Raw genomic sequence first — 23,788 nt, 5'->3', positions numbered from 1 at the left:
AATATTTTATTTAATTATTTAATATTTTAGTAATAATATTAATATTTATTATTTAATATTATTACTTTTAATATTATCATGAAAAAATAAGAATAAACAGTTTTAAATATAAGGTAATAAAAACTTCAAACAGGGGGCTCAATTGCATAAACATCACAACTTAAAAACGATTTGTTCTTCTTATTGGTTAAAATTTCACACAAAAGAACCAATCAGCTTCTGCCTTCTTTCTAATAGCTCAAAATTCGACATAGCAACAGCGGATAAATGCAACAATAGGTAAGAAAGGTGATGTTATCTGGCTTCCCTTTCTGGCAAACGTGTAAGGTTATCAAATAAAATTAAATTATTTATGTTATTTACCCCTCCCCCCGAAAATCAGCTATTGGGCACTTCGAAAAATAATTGTGTACGTGCCCGTGAGCATACATACTGTTTTTTTACATTTCGTTTCCTATCTTCACCTCCTGGTTAATGATCTAGCATAATTGGCCCTTTACTAGAATCTGAAAGATTCTAATGAAAATGCAGGCTTTGATTCTTAAATTTGAAGCAATTGCTATAAATTCTTCAAGCCCCATGTGTTTTCAATAAAGGACTTTGTTAAGCAGCTTCACCGGAAACACAGGATTCGAAGAAAATACAGAACATGAATAACTCATTTTAAATTTTGACATCAGACAGGAATACTTGAAATCATCCGAGCAACTTGTGTTTATAGTATAAATCGAGGTCGTACGTAGGGAGCGATGGGGGGGATCTAAGGCCGCCAAAATTTCTCGTAATCAATGGGTACTTATTATTCAACTTATCCTATAAGATTTTTATTGTTATTGCCCCCCTCAAAAAATTCTTGTGCGCATGAGGTTATAGGACTGTAGCACCTTAAGCTCCCATCGAGGAGTTGTTAATTCCTTCTTGTGTGAGGTTTTGGTTAAGAGGGAACTCCCTCTTAGCAAGGTAGTATTGACGGGTCGTAACTCTCCAGAAGAAGAGCTTTAAGGATAATTCCAAGGAGCTTGAGGCTTTTTAAGAAAGTGGAGCTGTGCAAGTCTATGTCCGTCCTACAAGGCCGTACCTGGTGGGAGGGGGGCTGGGGGCTTTGACCCCCCGAAATGTTTGTCTGACTCGTAAAAACATTACAAAAATGGATATAAACAAATTTTGTATGCGTTTTTTATGTTTTCTTTTTCTGTAACCCCCTCGAAAAGAAATCCCTGAGTAAAACATCCCCCGAAAAAAACCTGAAATGGCCCTGCCGTCCTATTCTTCTAAAAACCTTTAAAAGTAGGTTAGGGCACGAATTTCACCTCTATCAATGCAAAATTACCATAATTAGTTTTGTTGCAAGGTGTGCGTTTTTTTGTTTTTTTCTATACTCCGTCTTTTTGTTTTCATGACAAATTATCAAATATATAAACAATCTTCCTAAATTTAGAGAGGAGGAATAGAGAGAAGAGGTGAAATTTCCCAAAGATCGTATGATCATGCTCCAGGAGATTATCGCTTAAAACTTGTTAAAAAAAACAGGATATATTTCCCTAAAATTGTCATAATCAAATACAATTTTTTTCCCTAGAATATCATAGAAATTACAGGAGCACGGATGGGAGGCCTTATTTTTTTTAGGACATATTCAGGATGTATTAATGAAAATACCAAAAAGTATATTTTTCGAAATGTAGAAGGGGGCAAACGCCCCCTGTCCCATATATATATATATATATATATATATATATATATATATATATATATATATATATATATATATATATATATATATATATATACATATATTATAGCAGAGGGGGGGGGGCAAGAGTTTTCTCTTTCTCGAATGGAACTACTTTTGGTAATCAATAAAAATAAGTTATTATAAATCGTCAAAATACTTTGAAATCAGAAAAGACGTCTATTTGCCCACTAAATAAATCTTATATAACTGTGGGCTTTAGGCTTAATTTTTAGTTTCTATTTTTATTTTTGCTTATTTTTGAAATGAACTTTTAAATTAATTAATTTTTTCCTGTAGGCACAAGAAGATTTAGAAGGCGGTTAACACCCCTCCGCAGTGGTTGTTCTAGGCCTAGGTGTGGGGGATACTCGCCAGTTTTTCAGAACACTGACATAAAATTATTTTTATTTGTATGTTTGCACTCCTAGGGTAAACCTTACTCCCTACAGATTATGAGGCCTAAAACCACTACTGACCCTCCCTGGCTTGTGTCTATTTCCGTGCAGTTACATTTAAATTTATACGAATCTACAAAAAATAAAACAAAGTGAAAAGAAAGTACAAGAAAGAAAAAAAGAAGTAAAATGCAAAAGCGGCAAAATAAGTAAAAGAATAGCTTAATTCTTAAAGTACAGTTTGTCTACCATGCAACCCCCGTCACGAAAACTTCACCCCCTCCCTTAAAAGGTTTCATCCCTCTTGTTAACCCTTAGCCTTTCCCATTTTGTATTCACTTCACCCTTTTGTTTTTATTGATCGATGACGTCACCCGGAATCTGAATCAGCTGACTGAGATTCTCAACGCATTCCTTAAATGACAAACAGTCCAACAAAGATAGTCAGAGAGGAAACACTTGGATAAAATAATTAATAGTTTATAAATTTAAACATTTATATTTAATGGTGATTTCAGGATATGTCTATACCGTTAGGATCACCTCTAGAAATGCTCAGTCACGTGGCAAGTTTGATAATTGAAAAGGAGAGTGGTGAGTTATAGCCTATTTTTCCAGCCTAATCGAAGATAAAGCCGCGCCTGGAAACTCCAGGAATTTAGAGAAAAACTGGAAACTCCAAAAGCTCCCGCTGTAGATTTGGTGGTTGGCCCCCTAAGAAGGGAACACAGTCAATACGAGATTCCAAGACTGACATAGGCTAGGGACAAGGTCAACGCAATAATCGATTCCTTTTATACTCTTTCCAAATATAGGCTAATAATCAACTCACTTGGAAATGCACCCCCTTATGGTTTCATATGTAGCCCAAGGCAGGGGCGAATCTCCAGCATTTTTTTAGGGGCAAGAGGGGTTCCTATTCGGATAGTCAAGGGGCATGGGATATATAATAATTTCTTAGGCAGTTTTGTCTTATGGCCACCACACTCAAGAGCTTGCATTGCGAACATGAGACAATAACCGGTTTTCATGGTCTTTATAGGCTACCAGAAAATATAGCTTTGGCTTGGTGGGAAATTACATTGTAGCTATATTTTAATTAAATATTTAGTTGGCATTTTGGTTAGGTTAGGTTGCGTATTTAGTATAATGCGGTCTGGGTGGCCCCCCTTCCATAATTCTTTGTTGTAGTTTTCGTAGTTTGTTGATGAAGTATTAAATTTTCATCATTTTGGTTTTATTTCATTAGAATTAACCAAACTTCACTTCTCGACAGAACTTGGGTGTGGTGACTATAAGACACAGGTACTTTGTTCCTCCCCATTATTGGGAGGGGGCAACTCCCCCCCAAAAAAACGAAACCCCTGGCCCAAGATATAGGCTATCAAAAAGTAGGGGCTAGTTTAATACAGGATCTATAAGGACTGACTGTATTGATGCGATGAAGAAATACGCTATTAGAGCTACAGGCCTATATGGGACCATAAGGTGGGGAGCGGGTCATTTCTGAGCAAATGGATTAGTATACTCTGAAAGACCGTGTTCACCTTGTCTCTATGCCAGTTATCGAATCTCGTAGGCTATATATTGACCCGGACCTAAGTGATAAAATTCTTAAAACTACTTTGAAAGGTTTTAATTTTACTACTCAGAAAAGCACTGGCAGATCCAGGGGGCTCCCCCAATATATTTTCTGGCGGCATCATTCCCTTGTTTTTCTCTCTCATTTTTAGAAATAAATTAGTCGATTTGTCAGTTATTGGTGCCCTTGTCACATTGCCCCCCCCAAGATTTTGCTTATTGGCGCTCTTGTCCCATTGGATCCCCAAGATTTTCCTCTAGATCCGTTTATCACTCAGAAAAGCACTGGCGGATCCAGGGGGCTCCCCCAATATATTTTCTGGCGCCATCATTCCCTTGTTTTTCTCTCTCATTTTTAAAAATAAATTAGTCGATTTTTCAATTATTGGTGCCCTTGTCACATTGCCCCCCAAGATTTTGCTTATTGGCGCTCTTGTTCCATCGGGCCCCCAAGATTTTCCTCCAATTCCGCCTCTGCTTAAAAACGGTTCATTTTACTTTACTATCTCCCCCCCCCGCGCTAATGGTAAAATGCATAGCCCAAATTATATATTCTTTATGAGTTTTTCCTGTCGCTCGATGTCGTTGAAGTTGCTTGTTAACCGTTAAATTAATTTGTAGAAAAGAGTCGCGCTTGGAAAAATTCATGTAGAATATACAATTTGGGCTTTAGATTTGACCATTTGGGGGAAGGGGGTAAGGTAAGGTGAAGCGCTTTTAGGAGTGATATAAGGAAGTATTTTAGAATCCTTTAAGTCCTTTAAATTTGAGATTTTATAATTTGTAATGTTTCATTCTCAAGCGGTCATCTACTAAAATAGAATCAAGCTCTCCTCTCCCCAAGAAGCGGTGATGTTTGAGGTGAATATGGCCAAACAACCCAGGGGCGGATCTAGAGCAAAATTTTGGGGAAGGCCCAATGTGAAAAAGGGGCCAATAGTTGACCAAACTGAAAAATTTATTCTAAAAAAAGAGTAAAAAGACAAGAAATGAGGATGCCAGAAAAATATCGGGGGCCCAGGGTCCCTCCGCTCCCTGGATCCGCCACTGAAAAAACTGAATGGATTTTCAACGAGAAATGGCGACTTATCTTTGCTTTGAGGGGTCTCTTTTAATTTAGTACTTGTTATAAAGTTTTTTGGTTCTATTTTTAATAGTTGGGTACCATTAGATTCCTTATTTTGTGCTCTTTCCGAGGAGGCGGCCACTTTCCACCAGTTGGTGTACGTTTCAGAGCGCCATGTGTGTTGCGTTCTAGTTTGACACACCTACAGAAGGTACTATGTTAATAAAATAAAGCAATGCCATTAAATTCCTTACTTTATGCTTTTTTTCGAATATCATATTCGCATTTCTGACCATGCACCCCCCCCCCCTCGATGGTTTTATATGTAGTCCTCATAATATATTTCTTTGTCATCTAGTGATGGGTGGTATAACAGGTAGCTCCGGGCTTGACCTGGTGAGATCTGTTTCGCGTAATTGAATACAATGAGTTGTGGATAAAATATAATTTGAAATGGCTTAAAAATTCAGATAACAATGGAAGGAAACACGATAGTTTTATTAATAGAAAGGTGCTCCATGTTATTAGTTTCCTTTTATATTTGTAAATAATCCGAGGGATATATCTGGGACCATGTAGGTATGTGGGGTGGATTTTCAGAAGCGTGAATATATTTGGGAAATGACACAAACTAAACGATTCAATGGCGCTGCTTTTATTTTATTATGAGCCCCCAAATTAGAATATTATCCAATCACGTCCTAATACCACCTCTGCTCTAATGGGGCCAGATATAGCCCTAGCCTGTACACCTTGTTTAGCATTATGAACCAAATGTTGGTGAGAGATAAGCACACAAGATAACGGCAATTCCAGAGAGGTGGTTTTTAGGGGTGGCGCAGAGGGGGCACTTGTCCCGGGCGAAGAAATTTTAGGGGCGCAATATTTCAAATAAGCAATACAACATTAATAATTATTCTGTAATTCTTGAATTTTACTGTTATTTAAATAAAGTAGGGGGTGTATTTGACAGTAAGTATAAGCAAATTGAGTCCGAGATTTCCATTTTTCCCATATCTTTCCCCATAGAATGTAATAAAAGTCAGATTTAAAACAAATGAACAATTTTTTTATAATTTTGTCCCAGGCGCAAGAGAGGCCATAACCACTACTGGAAACCCAGAAAATTGGTAAACTTTTGTGTGTAGCATAGGGCTATATCTGGGCATATTAGGGACTGAGCCGCAATCGCGCAGACTGTGTTTATTGTGGTTGGAACGAGTGTTGAATAGAGAATCGAGTGGTATATTTCTTTTTACCATCTGATTTTTGTGATACAACAAAGTATTACGTCTAACTTACGAAAAGCTGCACTTTTGTGAAACTGTCTAAATAAGGCGTGTTCACAATGATATCTAGCTAATGCCGAGACTTGGCTGGCACCAGACTGATTTTTAATTAAATTTTCTGATTGGATAGTTTTGACTAGTACAACGAAAAAATTGTCACCGCATGTTTAAGTTTATGGTAATTATGCAATTCTGTCCATTCCCTTAAAAAAATGACCAAAACCCAGTTTTTATTTTTTCTCCTAAAGGCACCATTAGTTTAATCCAGGTTTGTTTATTTTTGGCTAAATTTTAAGGGATTTCATGTTTCCATTTTTCAAATGGTCTATTGTAAAAAAAGGTACTTATGTATTATTCAGAACACGGTCGATAAAATTATTTTTGTGGTTCAGGTTAGGTTAAACATAAGAACAGAAAGAACAAAAATGTACATTATCGTAAGAGTATAAAGTCATAAAGTATAAAGTTCAGACACTATCTTCTATCACTATGCGTAGTAAAATAAATTGGGTTTTGTCTTTGTGGCTATGAAACCGGTTTTTCTCATAAAATGTACCTGCGTCGTAGTTAGTTTCACGAAAGAAGTTAACTTCACTTATTGAGTGTGTTCTGAATAATACACAAGTACCAAAAAAAATTTCGATAGGGTATATTTTTCAAAATTTAGATATGCCAAAAATGACATGAGAAAACAGGCGAAGCCGATGTATCTTGTGGTGTAAATTCACGAAAACACCAAAAAAGAAGGTATTTTAAAAATATAGGCAGGGGGAATCTCAGGAAAGGCAAATTTCCCCTACCCAATTGACGATACTGCATATATCCCTTCTCTGAACCTCAATCTTCACTCTGCCCTACCATTTGTATCCTCTATTTTACCTACAGAGCTGAATGCTATCCGTCCTGCCTTAGATGTTCTTATAACATGTTACATCGATCCTTAAAGTATCCTTTTGTTTAATCGATTCACAATTCGCAATATCCCTGCATCAAAATACTAACAGAGTTACTCATGACATCATGAGTAACTCATGACATCAGGAGTTAATCATGACAAAGATCTAAAATTTCTTAAAAGATAACTTCTGAATCTATAATCAAGAGGGAATTTGATATATTTCCAACAATTTCCTTGCCATAATGGTATTAGATGTAATGAAACGACAGATACATTCTCTACCAAGGTAACCTTGGCCCCAAGTTCTTATATAAACCTCAATACAAGGGGTATAATGAGGAAAAGAAAATGAAGGAATCATAACCCATAATTATCATCTCCTTTCTCCTCAAGAGATCAAACCGTTCTGTTTCAGATTGAAATCAGGAGCTCTTCTGTTTAAGGCCCATTTACAATGAGATTGTACTAAAGGCCCATTTATAATGAGGTTGGTTCCTGCTAAAGCCGCTTTTGTTTATTTTTAGTTTTAAATAAGTTCTGAGACCACACTGGACATATATGACTTAAGATATAATTGAAAATTCTAACACAGCTTTGGTAACGTGCTCCCCAGAAGCTAGACGTACATACATTCTGGCTGAAAATCACCCTTATTTTGTTTTTTTCTTCCTTATTTTCTTCATTCTTGTCTCAACGCTTTTTACTTTTGTAACATTCTAAAGGAAAATTACTTAAGAGAAATCGAGAAAATCCCCCCGTCCTAGGTATATTTTTTGAATTGGTGCCGCTTAGAAAAGCTGAAAGTGCGTATATATTTGATATCGATTGTCAAACTGGTACTTACGTGTTATAGCGGTCACACTGTTATTCTTGATCTGAGTAAAACCAGTTGCTCTGTCTGCATTCGGAGATAATTAGTTTACTCTTAGTGAGATAAACTACTATAGGCTACAGGTATATTTTAATAAAGTATTTAATGTACGGAGTTGGTTAGATATATAAATATAGTGCTTTCTGGGCGGCCTTCTTTCCATAATTCTCTGTTGTATTTTCCATAATTTTGTTACTGAAGTATTATATTTTTCATCATATTTGCTATATTTCATTAGGATTAACCTAGATTCAATTCTTGGGTGTGGTCGCTATAACACGTAAGTGCCATCAAATTTAAATTCAGGTCATGATTTAATAGGCCACTCTTCTAAAAAAAGATTCAGCTTCACTCAGGGTGTTGCTTCAATATATATCACTTGCATAATTCGTTAAAAATGGCCTGAAGTTATATAACTAATAGGTAGCCTACTTGATTTGTCTTTTATGGTCTATAAATTGACTCGGTCAAGTGTCAGTTTTATGACAAATTTGCATAAAAACGAAAAGTACAGTAACGATACCTTTCCTGAACATTTTATTGTAGGACTTCATAATGTAACTCCTTGAAAACCTGAAAAACAGAGCGGTAGGACCGGGGGCGTACCAAGGGGAGATCCGGTCAAGGGCCTATATCTATTTTAGTTTTTGGACGTTTCCTATTCTAATAATCTTTTTTACCCCTCCCCCCACCGATTTAATGGACCCTTCGATAAAAGACAGGGTAATTACCTCTTTCAGACAACAGGAACGGAAAGGAGAATGAAACTGTAGCATGTAGAGTCGTTTCTAGGGTTGGTGGTGCACTGAGCAAAATTCATTACAGTGCCCCCCCCTCCCGACTCAAATATAAGTGAAAAAAGCCTAATCAAAGTGAAATATTGAATCAAAGTGGACACCCACAAAAAAACTCTCGAACACAGAAGGTACAAGTTGCGTCTACTTTAAAAATAAAATTTATTTAAATTTTTAAATATATTTATTTTTAAATATAATATATTTTAAATATATTTAAATTTAAATTTAAATTATTTTAAATCAAAGCAATTGCCGCTAGCAATAGATTTGTAATAGTGATAGTATTACTACTACTACTACTACTATTAATAACTCCCTGCAGCACCAAGCCACCTGAGGCCAACACAGCTACGCACGCTCCTCCTCCAACCTAATCTATTCAAGGCCTCCCACTTTACACCCTCCCATGAAGTTCCTATTTCCTTTAAATCTTTATTTACGACATTCTCCCAACCCAGACGAGGACGACCTGCTTTCCGTGTAGCTCCAGACGGTCGGCCAAAAAGGACAATTTTCGGCAATCTGACATCTTTCATCCGCAGAGCGTGGCCTAGCCATCTCAACCTTTCTTTCATTATAGCCCTTTTTTCGTACAACCTACTGTTTGAAATACAGTCAGTCAGCCGGGTACCCAGAACAACCCGTAGGCAATTTCTCTTTAAAACATCTAGTAAATTTTCGTCTGTTTTTCTAGTAATAATTATTAAAAGTTTATTAATATTAACTATATCAGTAGTAATAGTAATAATTATTTACTTCAATAATAGTAATTAAAAAAGTAAATAATTATTATTTTAGAATTCTAAATAAGATTTGGTGAATAAATTCCACTCATTTCTCTTTCCCCCGTCGAGACTCAGCATTTAACTATAAAACAAAGTTGGATTTGGTGGGATTTAATAATAAATATAAAATAATCATTTATTATTAGCATAAGTAGAAAAGAAATAAAATTGGCATTTTTACGAGAGGTGAGTCCTGGGAGCATAGGTATAGCTAGGGTTTTCAATGCCTGTTGACAATGTCGGGTTTTACACCGCTTCCCCACCATAACAGCTACCATAGTATAAGCAGATTATAATATTATCCAAAAATTCAGTTTGGCACCCTTTGGAGGTTGCGCCCTGGAACAGCAGTACCCCTTTGCCCCTAGCTACGCCACTCCCGGGAGGGTACGTTTTGGGCCTTCACTGTGTGTGTGCCAAAAAGAAGAGAGTGTAGATTATAGAGGCATAATTATGGCTAAGATCAGGGTCGTGTCCAGGATTTCTTTTCGGGGTGGGGAGGTACAAAAAACTTTGAAAAACGCATCAAGGTGGTTCAAACCCTCTAACCCCCCAAAATACGGTGTTGGCTAGGATTTCAAAGCCATAAGGCAAAATAGGATGGATTAACAAAGCTATAACTTTGGAAATACTCGTTTACGGAGAGAGAAATCACTCTCCCCACCCCCGCCATCAGTCGAATTTCGCATCCATCTGCACGTGCATGTAGTGTATTATCGATTTTCTTCTCCACAAATGCAGCCTCTCTCCCCAAAAAGATTATATTTTCGATATTTGTAGGGAAATTAATCAAAAAGGATTTATAACTTTATGCTGGTATCTATATGAGACATATTCTAATGTTATACAACACCTGGTTTACTGCGACCAACTCTGGAAACAAAAGAAAGAGCTTCAAACCCCTGTTCTAAGGCTCTCAGGTGCGCTGAATTTCATGGTGTAATCATTATTGTAGCTGTGGCTGCAACTTAGTAAAGAGCGAAGGAGGACCCATAGTAACCATAAACTTAAAACGGGTCTAATTAGAGGTAAAACTGTCATGTGAAGAAGAATCGTCATTTGAAACAGGACGGGTAACTACTATTTTAGTTACTCCTCATAGTAAAATTTTATTGTGAAAATACATTTGTGGGAATTTCAAAGAAGATCCTGAAACCTAAGAGTGTATTCAGGATTTTGGCCTTTTTTTAAGGGGGGGTACAGGAAAAACTTAGAAAACGCATCAAAATTTGTTTATATGCATTTTTTCATGTTTTTATGAGTTGGAAAGACATTCGGGAGGGGAGTTCGAACCCGTTGCTTCCCCTGAATACTGCCTTGAAACCTTCAAAATGGTTTCGGATGAATATAAAACAGAAACATTAGAATCACAACGACCGCTTATCAATCACACGCTCTGCTTACTGAGGGAACGAGGTTTGTTAGTTGGTTTTAAACCTTTCATGTATATCCATATACCTTTGTTGTATTTACGTATAAAAATAAACGAGTTTCTTATAATCAGATTATAGACATGGCAGTAGTATCCCCTTTTTGAATTCAAAGTCAGCCATAGGGGGTAAAGTATTAGAGCTATGAGCCCCTCAAGACGTTATTTTACGTACATCTGGGTCTGCCGCAATACTATAGCCAACGGGTATAGTACACCTACGTCATAGGGAATGTTTTCAGACATAAGAAATCTGTCTTTTGGGAATATGTCTTTTTGGGAAGATTAAATAAAAAACAAGTTTTTTTAAATGAAAGTAAGGAGCGACATTAAAACTTAAAACGAACAGAAATTACTTCGTATATGAAAGGGGCTGCTTCCTCCTCAACGCCTCGCTCTTTACACTAAAGTTTGACTCTTTCTCTCAACTCTTCTTTTTAAAACAGTAAATGAAGAAGGTTTCTTTTCTAAATGAAGAAGGTTTAAAAATACTAAGGGCTTAGGGAAAACATTCAGGGGGCTTCTTATATCCAGGATTTCCTTGGATGTTATATAAAAGGGAATTTTTACTTTTCTATGCTACGTAATTGGAGTTGCGTGTTACATAATTGTTTATTAAAAAAAAGCTTCAGGGACACGTCAAATCAGGATTTCTTCTGTTTGTTTCGTCATAGCGAGTGCCAGAGTCCGTTAGTCAATCGGTTGTAAGTCCCAGTTGTAAAAGTTGATCATGGTCCAATATTCACAAGTGAGCGTGACGTAATCGTGCATGAGTTGCTTTAGTATCAAAAAAGAGTTCATTGTGTCAACATAAAGAACATTTTTCTCTAGTAATGGATGCTTTTACTCTATTGGATATTGAAGGTGTTAGCAATGGCGAAATGAAACCTAGGGTGCCTAATGGTGGAATAGAAATTACAAGGAGTTTGCCGGCTAACCCTAGATTGCGACGACGTGTTTGCGCGACCTGTAATTTCATTAAGCAATTTCAAGTCGGAAAAACAGTCATGCTTGCAGCAAAAGTGAACATAATGCATATACAAAGATTGCAAGATAGATTAAATGCATTAGTGAAATATATTGTAGGAAACGATCTGAATCAATCTATGAAAAAGGAATGTTTGTTACTAGCGAGATTCTTAGTTAGTCTATAATTGGTAGTGATACTGATAATATTAAAAATGACTGGATTTAAGAAGCAAAAATCATACGAAATCTAGGGACTTTGGAAAAATACTTGATGCTAGATGATGATTTTCTAGAGCTATCTCCTCAAAGGACAATATTTTCTCAAAGAATGCTGACCGATATAATAAGAAATGAGTGTCCGTCTTTCGACTGTAGTATGAAATTTTTACGTCGTGGCCTAGATGCAATTGCTCAATTTATTGATATATTGATTGAAACAAAAGCAAAATGATATTGCTATTTTCTTTTACCCACTACCTAGACGGGCATCCTAGAAGACGTTCATTTTCCCCAGTCATTTTCTTTTTAGCAGTGAGAGAGTCACCATTGAAAATATTTTACACATGTCCATCATGTTTGTATACATTGAGCAGCTGGTCAAATTTGTCAAAAGTAAATTTTACTTTTGTTGATCACTATAATGAAAAATGTCGATCATTAAATTCGTGTAGGATCCATAGAGGAAATGCTGTTCAAATTAAAGACTGTAATTCCTGTCTTGAAGAGATTTGTCACTCTCATACTAGAGGTTTCCTATGCTCCAATTGTCATTATGATAAATGTGATCAATGGGAAAAAGCTTACCCTGGCATGATTGCAAAAGACCCTAAACATAATTTCAGTTTTGTTTTTAAGATACTGGTATCGTCGTGGTTTTAAATTGTTTTAGGAAGAAGAACCTGGTCTATGCTTCAATTGATGGAACAATAAGAGATTTTTTTTTCGTTATCACTGTGAAGATATAGGCTACTATGATTATAAACTTACTGATTTTTATTTGGCTGTTACCGAAACTGATTGTTCATATGAGAATATTTTATGTGACATTGGTTGAAATAAGCCACTTGAAACACGTGAATTGTATGATATGAATCAAAATAGTATTCTTGGCTTAATAAAGAGATAAAAAAAAATGAACTTACATTATATTTTAGAAAATGTGACCCTGACTTTGCCAAGGTGAATACAAGTTGAATCCTGACGAACGTTCGCCACTTATCATTAACGATGATTACGTATACGTAGAATAAAAGATCTAAAGGACACAGATTTGTTGTACACACAAATTTTATTAATAAACAAATCCACAAACATTTTTAAAGCATATTAAAGACTCTTAGGCAGTACAATTTGTATTATAACGGGTAGGAAATTGGATTTCAACTAGAAAATCGTTAAATCGAGGATTATCACCATAATTGCTGAAAAATTCTCTGTATACGCGACATCGAAAAATAAAATAGTGCTTGAAAACCACCACTTTTGCTCGATAAATCTTGTATTCACTTCTACTTTGCTCAAGAAAGTTTCTAATGTGAGGCACGTAGAATCTATATGGTAGGCAAAGAGGACAAAAATTTAATGTTCTTCGACGTTTGAAAGATTAATAGCCAATATCCAGTCTTTACAGTTGGTAGGCTACTATTAACAATGATAAGGGTATTGTTAACACCTTGAATATGGTCGAGGAAATCCAAAGGTATGCTATAGAATTTGTATTTGGACGCGTACGGATCCAAATTGTTTAGATTGATTTTTTGATTTGTGTTCATGGTGCCAAGTCTAAAAGAACAAAGCCATCAGGGGTAATTTCCCCTGATACATTGATGACTAAATCTAAATGCCTGAGACAAATGTAATACTCTCCTTCGGCAAAGGTACACTCTAAACGTACGTTACCTGTTTGGACAATAGTAATATCTTGAGTACCGGACAACTCTAATACGATGATACCATGAGTTCTTGCAAACATTTCTTCGGTTATAGCATTTTCAAGTAATTGTGAATCTCGATGTATGTATTGTATTCAATCCATATAAGGTCCTGTAGGATTTGTCAGAAGGATAAATTATAGAGTGGAATTCCGTTTACTTTACATACAAGAGATGAAAGACCAAGTATTTAAAATTTATTTTAATCTGTGAAATTTTGTAGTATGAAATTTCTACGTCGTGGCCTAGATGCAATTGCTCAATTTATTGATATATTGATTGAAACAAAACAAAATGATATTGCTATTTTCTTTTACCCACTACCTAGACGGGCATCCTAGAAGACGTTCATTTTCCCCAGTCATTTTTTTAGAAGTAAGAGAGTCACCATTGAAAAAATTTTACTACAAAATTTCAACGGCTCTAGCACTTCACAAAAGCCAAAGCAAGTTTTAAAGGAGTTTTACCATTGATAAATGACGAATCGGTCTAGGTACGTGTACTCGTATCAATATCTCGTTGGTTCGTGATTGTATGAGGAACAAGTAGTTTGATATTATTTCCACTTGCTCTTATTCTTTCAATTGCCAAAGCAGTAGATCTCATAACCTGTTGTTTTCGTACATGAAGTATTGCCGAGGTGAGAGAGACTGTTACATCAGGTGCAGTGTCAACTACTTTTTGGGAAATAAAATCGGACAATGCAAGTTGAAGCTTTATATTCATCTTTTCATTGGGGCCAACCATTGAGTTATATTGAATATCTCATGATTTATTTTCCCAACCAAGTGTAAATCTTTAGTTATCGGACCTCTTAGTATATTGCTAGTGTCAGTGTCCATTTTATATTCAAGTCCAATAGCCATACCTCTCAATTTCTTAGAGGACACTTGATTCATCAACATGATTTGCATATAACATGAATTGCATAATTTGACAGATTATTGCTAGAGCTCACCAATGTTCCATTTATGTAGACACTAATTTGCCTAAACAAATTGTGTAGTACACAATTTTTATAGGATACGCCCTTGGGTACACTTGGTTTTTCAAAAGAAATTCTTTTTCGGGCTAACAATTTATACTTTAAATAGTATAAATTGAAAGTTCTTTTTCTTCTTTCACAAGAGCGATGTTTTACGCTTCCAACCTGAGTTGTGACTGATGAGTGATGAAGTGTTTCTTGTTCTTTTTAAGCCTTTCCCCCTTTGTTGTAATTTCAGTCGGTTCCGGAAGGATCGTGCACTAGAAATCTTCCCAAAAGCCACAATCGTTTGGTGTAGAGGACGCAAGATCCGCGGCAACTGGTGCAATATATTTTTTAGCCAGGGATAGAGCAGAGCGAAACAACTTAGTGAACCGATTGCTAGAGACCGTAACCGGACGTTGACGAACGACCCCTGGAATAGTTCATTTCATGACCCAATTGTCCTGGTCGAAGAGTTGCAACAGAGCATTCAATATCAGGACAAACGAAAGTATTTTTTCTATTAGCCATCTCTTTGAATGGGTCGAAAATGACATGTAACCACCGCCAAATCTTTTGTTATTGCTAGAGGATTGCCCAATTCATTTCTTAATGTTAAATGACAGAGTTCCAGATAAGAAGTGTTGTTTGGAATATATTGAAGGTGTTTTATATTGTAGTGGGTGGTTTTTCGTTCAAAAACGCGTAGAAGGGGGACATTGCTATCACCGACTCTCGATGTTTCAACGAATGAAGCCTAAAGATATATATAATTGTCAGATGAGAAACCGGGGGGAAACTTACAATGCTGTAAATAGTAAATGCATATTTGATATATATGAGCACTGCTGGGATTCAGCGAAGTGAAAACAACAGAAGTGAAAAGTTCTAGTGCCCTTTTTAAGTGACCAAAAATATTGGAGGGCACCTAGGTGCCTAGGTCAGCGAAAATAACACGATCCATGCAACTGGTGCTGCCGGCACTTCGACTATTGATTATATTTTGTTTTAAACCAAGAGTATCCTTCAGATTATCGCTGTGAATAACCTTCTCAGTGTTAATGGGGTAACTAATGTAAATCTTGCCCTGTTCTATTGAATAGTTAAAGTGGAATGCACTATTTTTAAGTGCAAAGATTTTTTTATTGATAGCACGACACAAATCAGTCATACTAGCATGCTCCTTGTATGGTAATGTGATGAAGTGATATTCACCCGAGTTCATTGATTCCATCCATTCCTCGGTAACGAATGGCCAATCACAAGGTCTTACTTTTGTATCATGTGCACGATCCTTTCTCTGGATATCATAAATATTTATAAGAATACAGTCAACAAGAGGAACTTCATACCTTACCTCGAATTTTATGGCTTGGGAGATTTTAGTCCAAAAACCTTTTGTTTTATTCAAATCAGTATAGAGTGGATAAGAGACTTTGGATGTGAATGTCACTTAAAAATCATTAGACAGAGTGAACGTCTTCAGCGGCAGTCCGAGAATCAAAATCAGAGTTGTATCTTAGCCAAGGAACAAGCAACTGTCTCTTATCCTTGTGAGTTCGACTCTTTAATATCTTTTCAATCTAATACGCTGCACTATTTTCAACTTTTTGCAATTCATAATCGTAAAAACCACCAAGAATCTCTTTTTCTTTTATATCCCATAGAAGATACGTTATTAGTTTATTGTCTAAGACTTTTGACACTTTAAATAGTTCAGTAAGCCACAAGTGATTCGGCTTTTCAAAAATATTAGTTGTTCTATTGATTCGAACTGTTTAACCAACATTAATTTTTTTCTCCACAACCTTTTCATTATAATATTGTTTAAGAAAAATGTCAAGTGTATTGTTACTGTGATGAACTTCAAAAAGACTGTGATTGGACAAGGATTGACGAGGACGTTGATTATAAACCAACCTGATTTTAGCTGAAAGTATTTTTCAATTTGCAATATTTCGAGATCAAAAGTCGAATTGTTTTTGTCAAACGTTCAGCCAATGCCGCCTTTATTAGATTGAATTTGACTATGAATTAGACTTTATTAGACTATGATAGAAAATATTTTTGATTTATATCTGACGATTTAGACTATGATTGAAAACTGTTTTATATTTCAATAAAACCTTTTTTTTTACCTGTGGGATAACAAATCCACTACCTTGATCTATTTGAATGTTCCTATATGAATCTTGTTCAAAGATAGATTCAAGAGCTATAGCAAATTCAACGCATCTCTTTGAACGCAATGGGATATCATGTGCATAGCGACTAAAACATTGATTACAAGTAAAATTTACTTATACGATTTATTGTGGTGTCCTTTGGTCTCGTCTAGAGTCAAAAGACCTGCTTGGAAAATATGTCATGGGACAAAGGCTTTAATTTTTCGATAATGATTACCGCAAAATCTATGATTTCGATGAAGAGTGTAACTGGGTTCATTCTGTAAATACCGTACCCACTCGAACGCTCGCGGTGGTCGCCGCGCTGGTGAGATTGCATGTTAAAGTGGCTTTATAAATGTCTGGAAAGGGTTGAGGTATGTTCAGTTGTGTTTTGACATTGGGGAAGTAGGTATCATTTTGAATCTACATTCAGCTCATTTCTTTGTGGGCCATCAATAACTGGCAAAACAATACTTTTAACAAAAATAATTCAAAATCCTGATAAAATGTTTTCTTAAACCCCGAAAAATATCTATTATTGCTATAGTGTATGGCAAGGGTCCTGTGATAAAATAAAGACTATTTTACCAGATATAAAATTCATATGGGGTTTAGACTCGCTTAATATTATTGAACGAAATTCGTGTTTGACTATTGATGATTTAGCTGAATCAATTGAAGAATTATCTCGGAAGATGTTACAGTCATTCACGGTCCGTCCTCATCATGAAAAAAATTATGTAAATGTTTTTCTTCACAATCTTTTTCATCAGAGTAAATTTATGAAAATAATTGCTTTGAATTGTACTTACTATATCATCTATGGGGTCGTTCGCGACTGAGGTCCTCCTGTAACTTTAAAAAAGGAACTCTATCCTTTTAAACCGAAACTTTCACCCTCGGCATACAATCAAGCTACTAATAAACCTTATGGTTATATTTTGTTGGATCTCAATCAAAAGACACCCGAAGAGTTACGTGTTGTCACGGATATTGTTGATAATGAAATATTGTTGATGAAAACATGATATGAAAACAGACATTTGTTTTCCATCCTAGGTAATCCAAAACCGCGACTTAGGAAAGCTATACTCAAACACGGTATTGACGTTCATTAATATCCTATCTGAGCTTTGTTTAAATTTTACTGAAGGTAATGTTCAACTGCCAGAAGGTGTTAAGGAACATCGTCCACTCTCACATACTCTAGCTTGCTAAAAGAAGGAAAGTATTTTTAAAGAAAACAGGTTTTTTTAGTGGGTGGTATTTTCTTTTCATTTTTACTGCCAATAATCGCGGGACTTGTAAACACTCTTCCTTAGATGACTAAACCCTAAATTGACGCCAGTAGAAGTCGCTCTTTCACCTAAACAGGACTTTGAAAATAACCTTGATAAGTTTATTAACAAAGAAACAATTGTCGATAATGAAAAATCAATTTTGCTTCAAAATGCCCTTTGACGTGTTGACAAGCATAAACCCTACCGTGAAAGACCACTTAAAGTAAATGTCATTGGTCAACTTCCAACTTCTGAAAATTCTGAAACTTTGAAATCGCCAAAACAGGAAGCAGAAGATTTATCTAAAGGTTTATCCAGTGTTGTGGACTTCCTCGATCGCATCGATCGCATCGTGAGCAAAGTAAAAGACTCTTAACATATCTCGCTGAAAATGAACGTGTACAAATTGATGATAAAAAGAATTGAATGACACAAAGAAATAATTCATCGCAAGAGTTACAATTTAATTGATTTGATATCAGATTTAAATGCAAATCGTAAAAGACTTGAATCACTTGATAGTCTTGTGTATAAATCTTAAACTCAGCAAATTTTCAAAGAAGTCTCATTGTGAACAAGCATATTTTAATCGATCAAAGGAATATACAAAACAAATATAGCTTTCGGATTGCACGCCAGATGGGGGTGATGATTTAACAGGTAATAAATGAAATTGTTTTTCTACCGAATTTAGTACTCCAAAGGGTAGCGGACTCTTCACACCCCGTTTATGTTTAAAATCGCTCAAGTTTTGAAATGAGTTTATGAAAATATTAGCGAGGCAGGAGGTTTAAGTTCCCACACTACACTTACTCGAATCGCTGGAGTTGAAAAGATATTGGCGACAGGATGTTTACAAAATGAACCCAGCTACACTCTTCTTAAAAATCGTGAAGTTCGTGGTAATGATTATCGAAAAACTAAAGCGTTTCCCGTTGCATATTTTACAAGCAGACCTTTTGACTCGAGACGAGACTCAAAGACATCACAGTAACCCGTACAAGTATATTTTACATGCAATCTGTGTTTTTAGTTGTTATGCTATTCCATTGCGTTCAAAGAGATGTGATGAAGTTGCTAAGGATCTTGAATCTATCTTTGAATAAGATTCATATAGGAAAATTATTAAAGAAATTGTCCTATTGGCGAAATCCCAAGAAATTGTTAGGTATGGCTACTGGATATGAATATAAAACGGACACCATCGTTGTTAATAGTAGCCTGTCAACTGTAAAGATGGGATATATGCTCTGCGTCTTTCAAACATCAAAGAATGCTGAATTTTGTCATCCTCTTGGCCTACTGTATACATTCTTCATGCCTCACATGAAAAACTTTCTTGGGCAAAGTGAAAAATCTATTATTTAAAATCGGAAGCGAGTACAAGATTTATCATGCAAAACTTGTGGTTTTCATGCTCTATTATATTTTACTTTTCGATGTCGTGGATATACTTACAGTGAATTTCTCAGCATTTATCATGATAATCTTCTATTGAACGATTTTCTAGTTGAAAATGGTCTCTTCTGCCTGTATAATATAAATTTCGGTGTCCCAAGAGTGAAGTGCTTTAAAGATTTATCAAGCAAAAGTTGTGGTTTTTATTAGTAAGTAAGTAAGTAAGTAAAACGGCACTAAACCCTTAAGGTCCAAACCGGCGGTGCTGATCTCCGTTTCATGGCCCTTCAGCCAGGAAATGCAATGGGGGGGGGGCTAGGGGCCAATCATCCTGTGCTTTCACAGACCCTTCCTGCTTATCTTCCCCAGATTTTTCCAGGTACCCATTTAGAGCTGGGTTAACTCTGGCTGAGCTTACAGAGTCACGCCACTGACCCCCGTCCCAAACTAAATAACTGATCACAACCGGGATTGAACCCGTGCCCCTTGGACAAAGAATTCCCACACCAGCGTGCCAACCACTCAGCCAGGATGGCTTGTGGTTTTCATGCGCTATTATATTTTATTTTTCGATATCCCGGATATACTTACAGTGAATTTCCCCCCGCTACAGTGAATGAATCCTCCCGTATAATATAAATTTTCGTGTCCTCACGGTGAAATGCTTTAAAAATTTTGTAATTTTGTTTTATTAATGAATTTATATGTGCGAAAGATCTGTGCCCTTTCGATTACTTCTTCTAGGTATAGGTAGTCATCGTTAATGATGTGTCGGCAGCTTTTCAGGATTTCACTTCATTCATCTTGGCATTCAATTTTAGGGTCATATTTTCTACAATAAAATGTAACTTCATTTTTATTATATCTCTTTGTAAATACAATAATACCATATCGATTCATATTACAAGATTCTCATGTTCTAATTTGCTTGTTTGAAGCAATGTTACATACAATATCATCGTATGAAGAATCACTTTCTGTAACAGCCAAATAAAAGTCAGTAGGTTTATAATCATAGTAGCTTATATCATCACAGCGATGACGTAAAACCAGACTCTTATTATTCCAGCAATTGAAGCGTAGACCAGGTTCTTCTTCCCAAAATAATTTAAAACCACAATGATACCAGTCTCTTAAAAATAAGCTAAAACCATGTTTAGGTTTTTTTGCATTCATGCCAGGGTAATTATTTTTTCATTGACTACATATATCATAGTGACAATTGAAGTATAGAATACCTCAAGTACGAGAGTCATAAATCTCTTCAAGATAGGAATTAGTCTTTAATTTGCACTGAAGTTTGCACATAATTTGAGTGTTACAGAAAGAAAAAAAACAAATGACAGTGAATTGTCATTTTAATTGACATATGCTGATATTTTTTCCTTAAACTTTTAATAACTTTTTATTGTTCAAACTAAAAAAGTGAAACCACTTAAAAGGTGTTTTTTTCAATAAAGCACCAATTATATTCTGGTCTTGAGAAGGCATGGGGGTTATCAGCCGTACAAATGATAATTTTTGCACGTTTTGAGTTTGACTCGGTTAATTATTTTAATTTCTGTTCCTTTTGAGTTTCATCTATTTTTTTTGAAGTTTCTACGACAGCATATGACCCAAATTTCTATAAGATGCATTCTTGGAAAATACAATGAGTGGGGGGAGAGTGTCCACACTTCGGTCACTATCAATTTTAAAGAGAACACTAGAACTTCCAATTACCAATCCACTGATCTCCTCTCCGAAGTTCATAGGATCACCCTTTCTTTATAAACCTTACATACCCCCACTGCATAACTTACATCCCTTGTCCTGAGGATTGGGGGGGGGGGGTATCCTCAAAAACATAATTTCTGGACCTTTCAATTGCATTGAAAAAATGGCTATCTCAAAATTTTGATTGCATTTGTTTTGAAAATTTTGGGCCTGGGAAGGGGTTTAGTTGCCCTCCAACCACTTTCAACTATTAAAGAGGGCACTCGCCCCTCTAATTTCCAATTGAACGAGCCTTTTCGAAGTATCTGTGACAACAGAATGCCATCTCAAAATTTCTATCAGATGCGTTTCGGGAAAATATGAGGTATGGGGGGTTATCCTCCCTCCCATCATTCTGAATCTCAAAATGGGTACTAAAACTTCTTATTAGCAATCCAATGAGCCCCTCCGATGATTATACCATTACTATTTCTATATAAGCCTTATATGCACCCTGGGCATAACTTACAACCCTTGCCCTGAGAGCTGTAGGGGGGGGGTATCATCTATAAATACATACCGGACCCTTCTACTACGTTGAAAAAACTGCACATTACAAAAATTTGATTGGATGTGGTGGGTGTGAGAGGAGACGTTAGTTGCCCGCCAATCCCTTTGGACCATTAAAAAGGGCACTAGCCCTTTCGATTTACAATCGAATGAGCTCTTTTTGAAATTTCTACGACAACAAATGGCAATCTCAAAATTTCTGTCAGAAGCATTTCAGGAAAATATATGGGGAGGGTGACGACCCTCCAATCACTCTGAATCTTAAAAGGGCATTAGTACGCCTTATTACCAATCTAATGAACCCCCTACGAAGTTAATGTGATCAGCATCACAGCATTTCTATATATGTACCTTATATGCCCCCAGGGCATAACTTACAACCCTTGCCCTGATGGGTCTGGGGGGTTTTCGTCCTCAAAGACATTATTTCTAGACCTTTTAATAATGTTGCACAAATGGCTATCTTAAAAATTTTGATTGGATGTTTTTGGGAAAATGGTGGGCCTGGGATGGGGGTTAGTCGCCATCCAATCACTTTTGAATATTAAAGAGGGCTCTAGTCATTGTAGTTTTCAATCGGATGAGCCATTTAAGAAGTTTCAATGACAACTTTTTCGATACGAAGTGCCCTGGTATAAACCAAAAAACTAAAAAAAAAAAATATACATTGTGCCCGCATCTCTCTTTGCTTAGGCAGTGCTATTGCGCTGCCTATGATAATATTCTTGATGTTGCCACATTGAACTCTTTTCTAATAATGAAGCAACTCACGCACGATTATGTCTTCCGCGCCTGTAATTATTGGGCCATGATCAATTGTTTTACAACCGGTACTTCACCGCTTGAGTAACGGACTCGTGGCAATCTATTACGTAACAACCAAAGAAACCCTGATTTGGTGGGTCCATGAAGGTATTAAAAGAAACTATCATGTAACATGCAACTCCAATTACGTACCATGCAAAAGTAAACATTCCCTATCACGCAACATCCAAGGAAATCCTGCTGTAAAGGAGCCCCCTGAAGGTTTTTCCCTACACCCTCAGGTTTGTAAAACATGTTTCATTTAGAAAACATTTCCCTATGATGTAACAGACATTTGAAACATTCTCTATGACGTAGGTGTACTATACACGTGCGCTATAGTATTGCGTCAGATCCAAATGTGCGTAATAATATACCCCCAATCGTATACCCCCTATGGCTGACTTTAAATCCAAAAAGGGGATACTACTCATGGCCAGTTATATAGGTAAATAAGTGCACTCGGCTGAGTGTTTTTGTTTGGGGGGGAGGAGGCTCTTCTATACTAAACTTTAAGTGACCTTAGCCTTGTCTGACTTCGATTGGTCATCTTGACATTTCTTTTAAATTAAAAATATTTTGAAATCTAAACTGATATTCCTGAAATTTAAATTGTGGTTCTCGAGATATTTGAAGCAGTCAAGTGAAACAAATCACAAATTTTTATCAATGATATAGAGCAGGTGCGAGCGATTGGGTTAATACAGAACATTAAAGGATATCGGAAACACGGTTTGGATCACAATTTGGGACTGGTATTTGACGACAGGTAGGGCAAAATAATATTTCATATCTTGTACAAGGCCAGGTAGTTTATTGTTGTCCTCCTTTAGCTTACTACAAAAATCCCTAAAAATGTTTGCTTTGCCATTCTGACAAATATCTTCCACTACCCCAAACTAACTTCCGGTCACAACAATATATTGAAAAGGTCACAGGTTAAATCAAGTCTGCAGAATTGACCCCCGCCCCAAAGAAATATCTAAAATCCCGAAAATATGTATATTTTATGCTCTCATTTTTCAAATTTTGTGAGACGTTACTCTTATCAATATGGATGTAGGGAGAGATCTACTCCCTAAATCCCTTCAAATAGGTGAATTATATCAGCAATTTAGTTATTTATACACCATAAGTAATTTCTGAGACCACACTGGCTA

At 36.1% G+C, this 23,788-nt stretch overlaps 1 protein-coding gene across 1 annotated transcript in view; it reads left to right on the top strand.

The window, feature by feature from the left end:
• Positions 1-2,558: 2,558 nt before the first annotated feature.
• LOC136040629 (transcription cofactor vestigial-like protein 4) overlaps positions 2,559-23,788 on the top strand; it is a 114,553-nt gene continuing 93,323 nt past the window's right edge. The window contains exon 1 of the mRNA XM_065724904.1: positions 2,559-2,724. Within this exon, the coding sequence (XP_065580976.1) occupies positions 2,652-2,724 (73 nt within the window). The 5' untranslated portion in view covers positions 2,559-2,651. The remainder of the gene's footprint in view (positions 2,725-23,788) is intronic.

Source organism: Artemia franciscana, chromosome 21, assembly GCF_032884065.1.
Source record: "Artemia franciscana chromosome 21, ASM3288406v1, whole genome shotgun sequence".
Lineage (NCBI taxonomy): Eukaryota > Metazoa > Arthropoda > Branchiopoda > Anostraca > Artemiidae > Artemia > Artemia franciscana.
The sequence above is the reverse complement of the archived record's forward strand: the minus strand, read 5'-3'. Positions and strand labels throughout refer to the sequence as shown.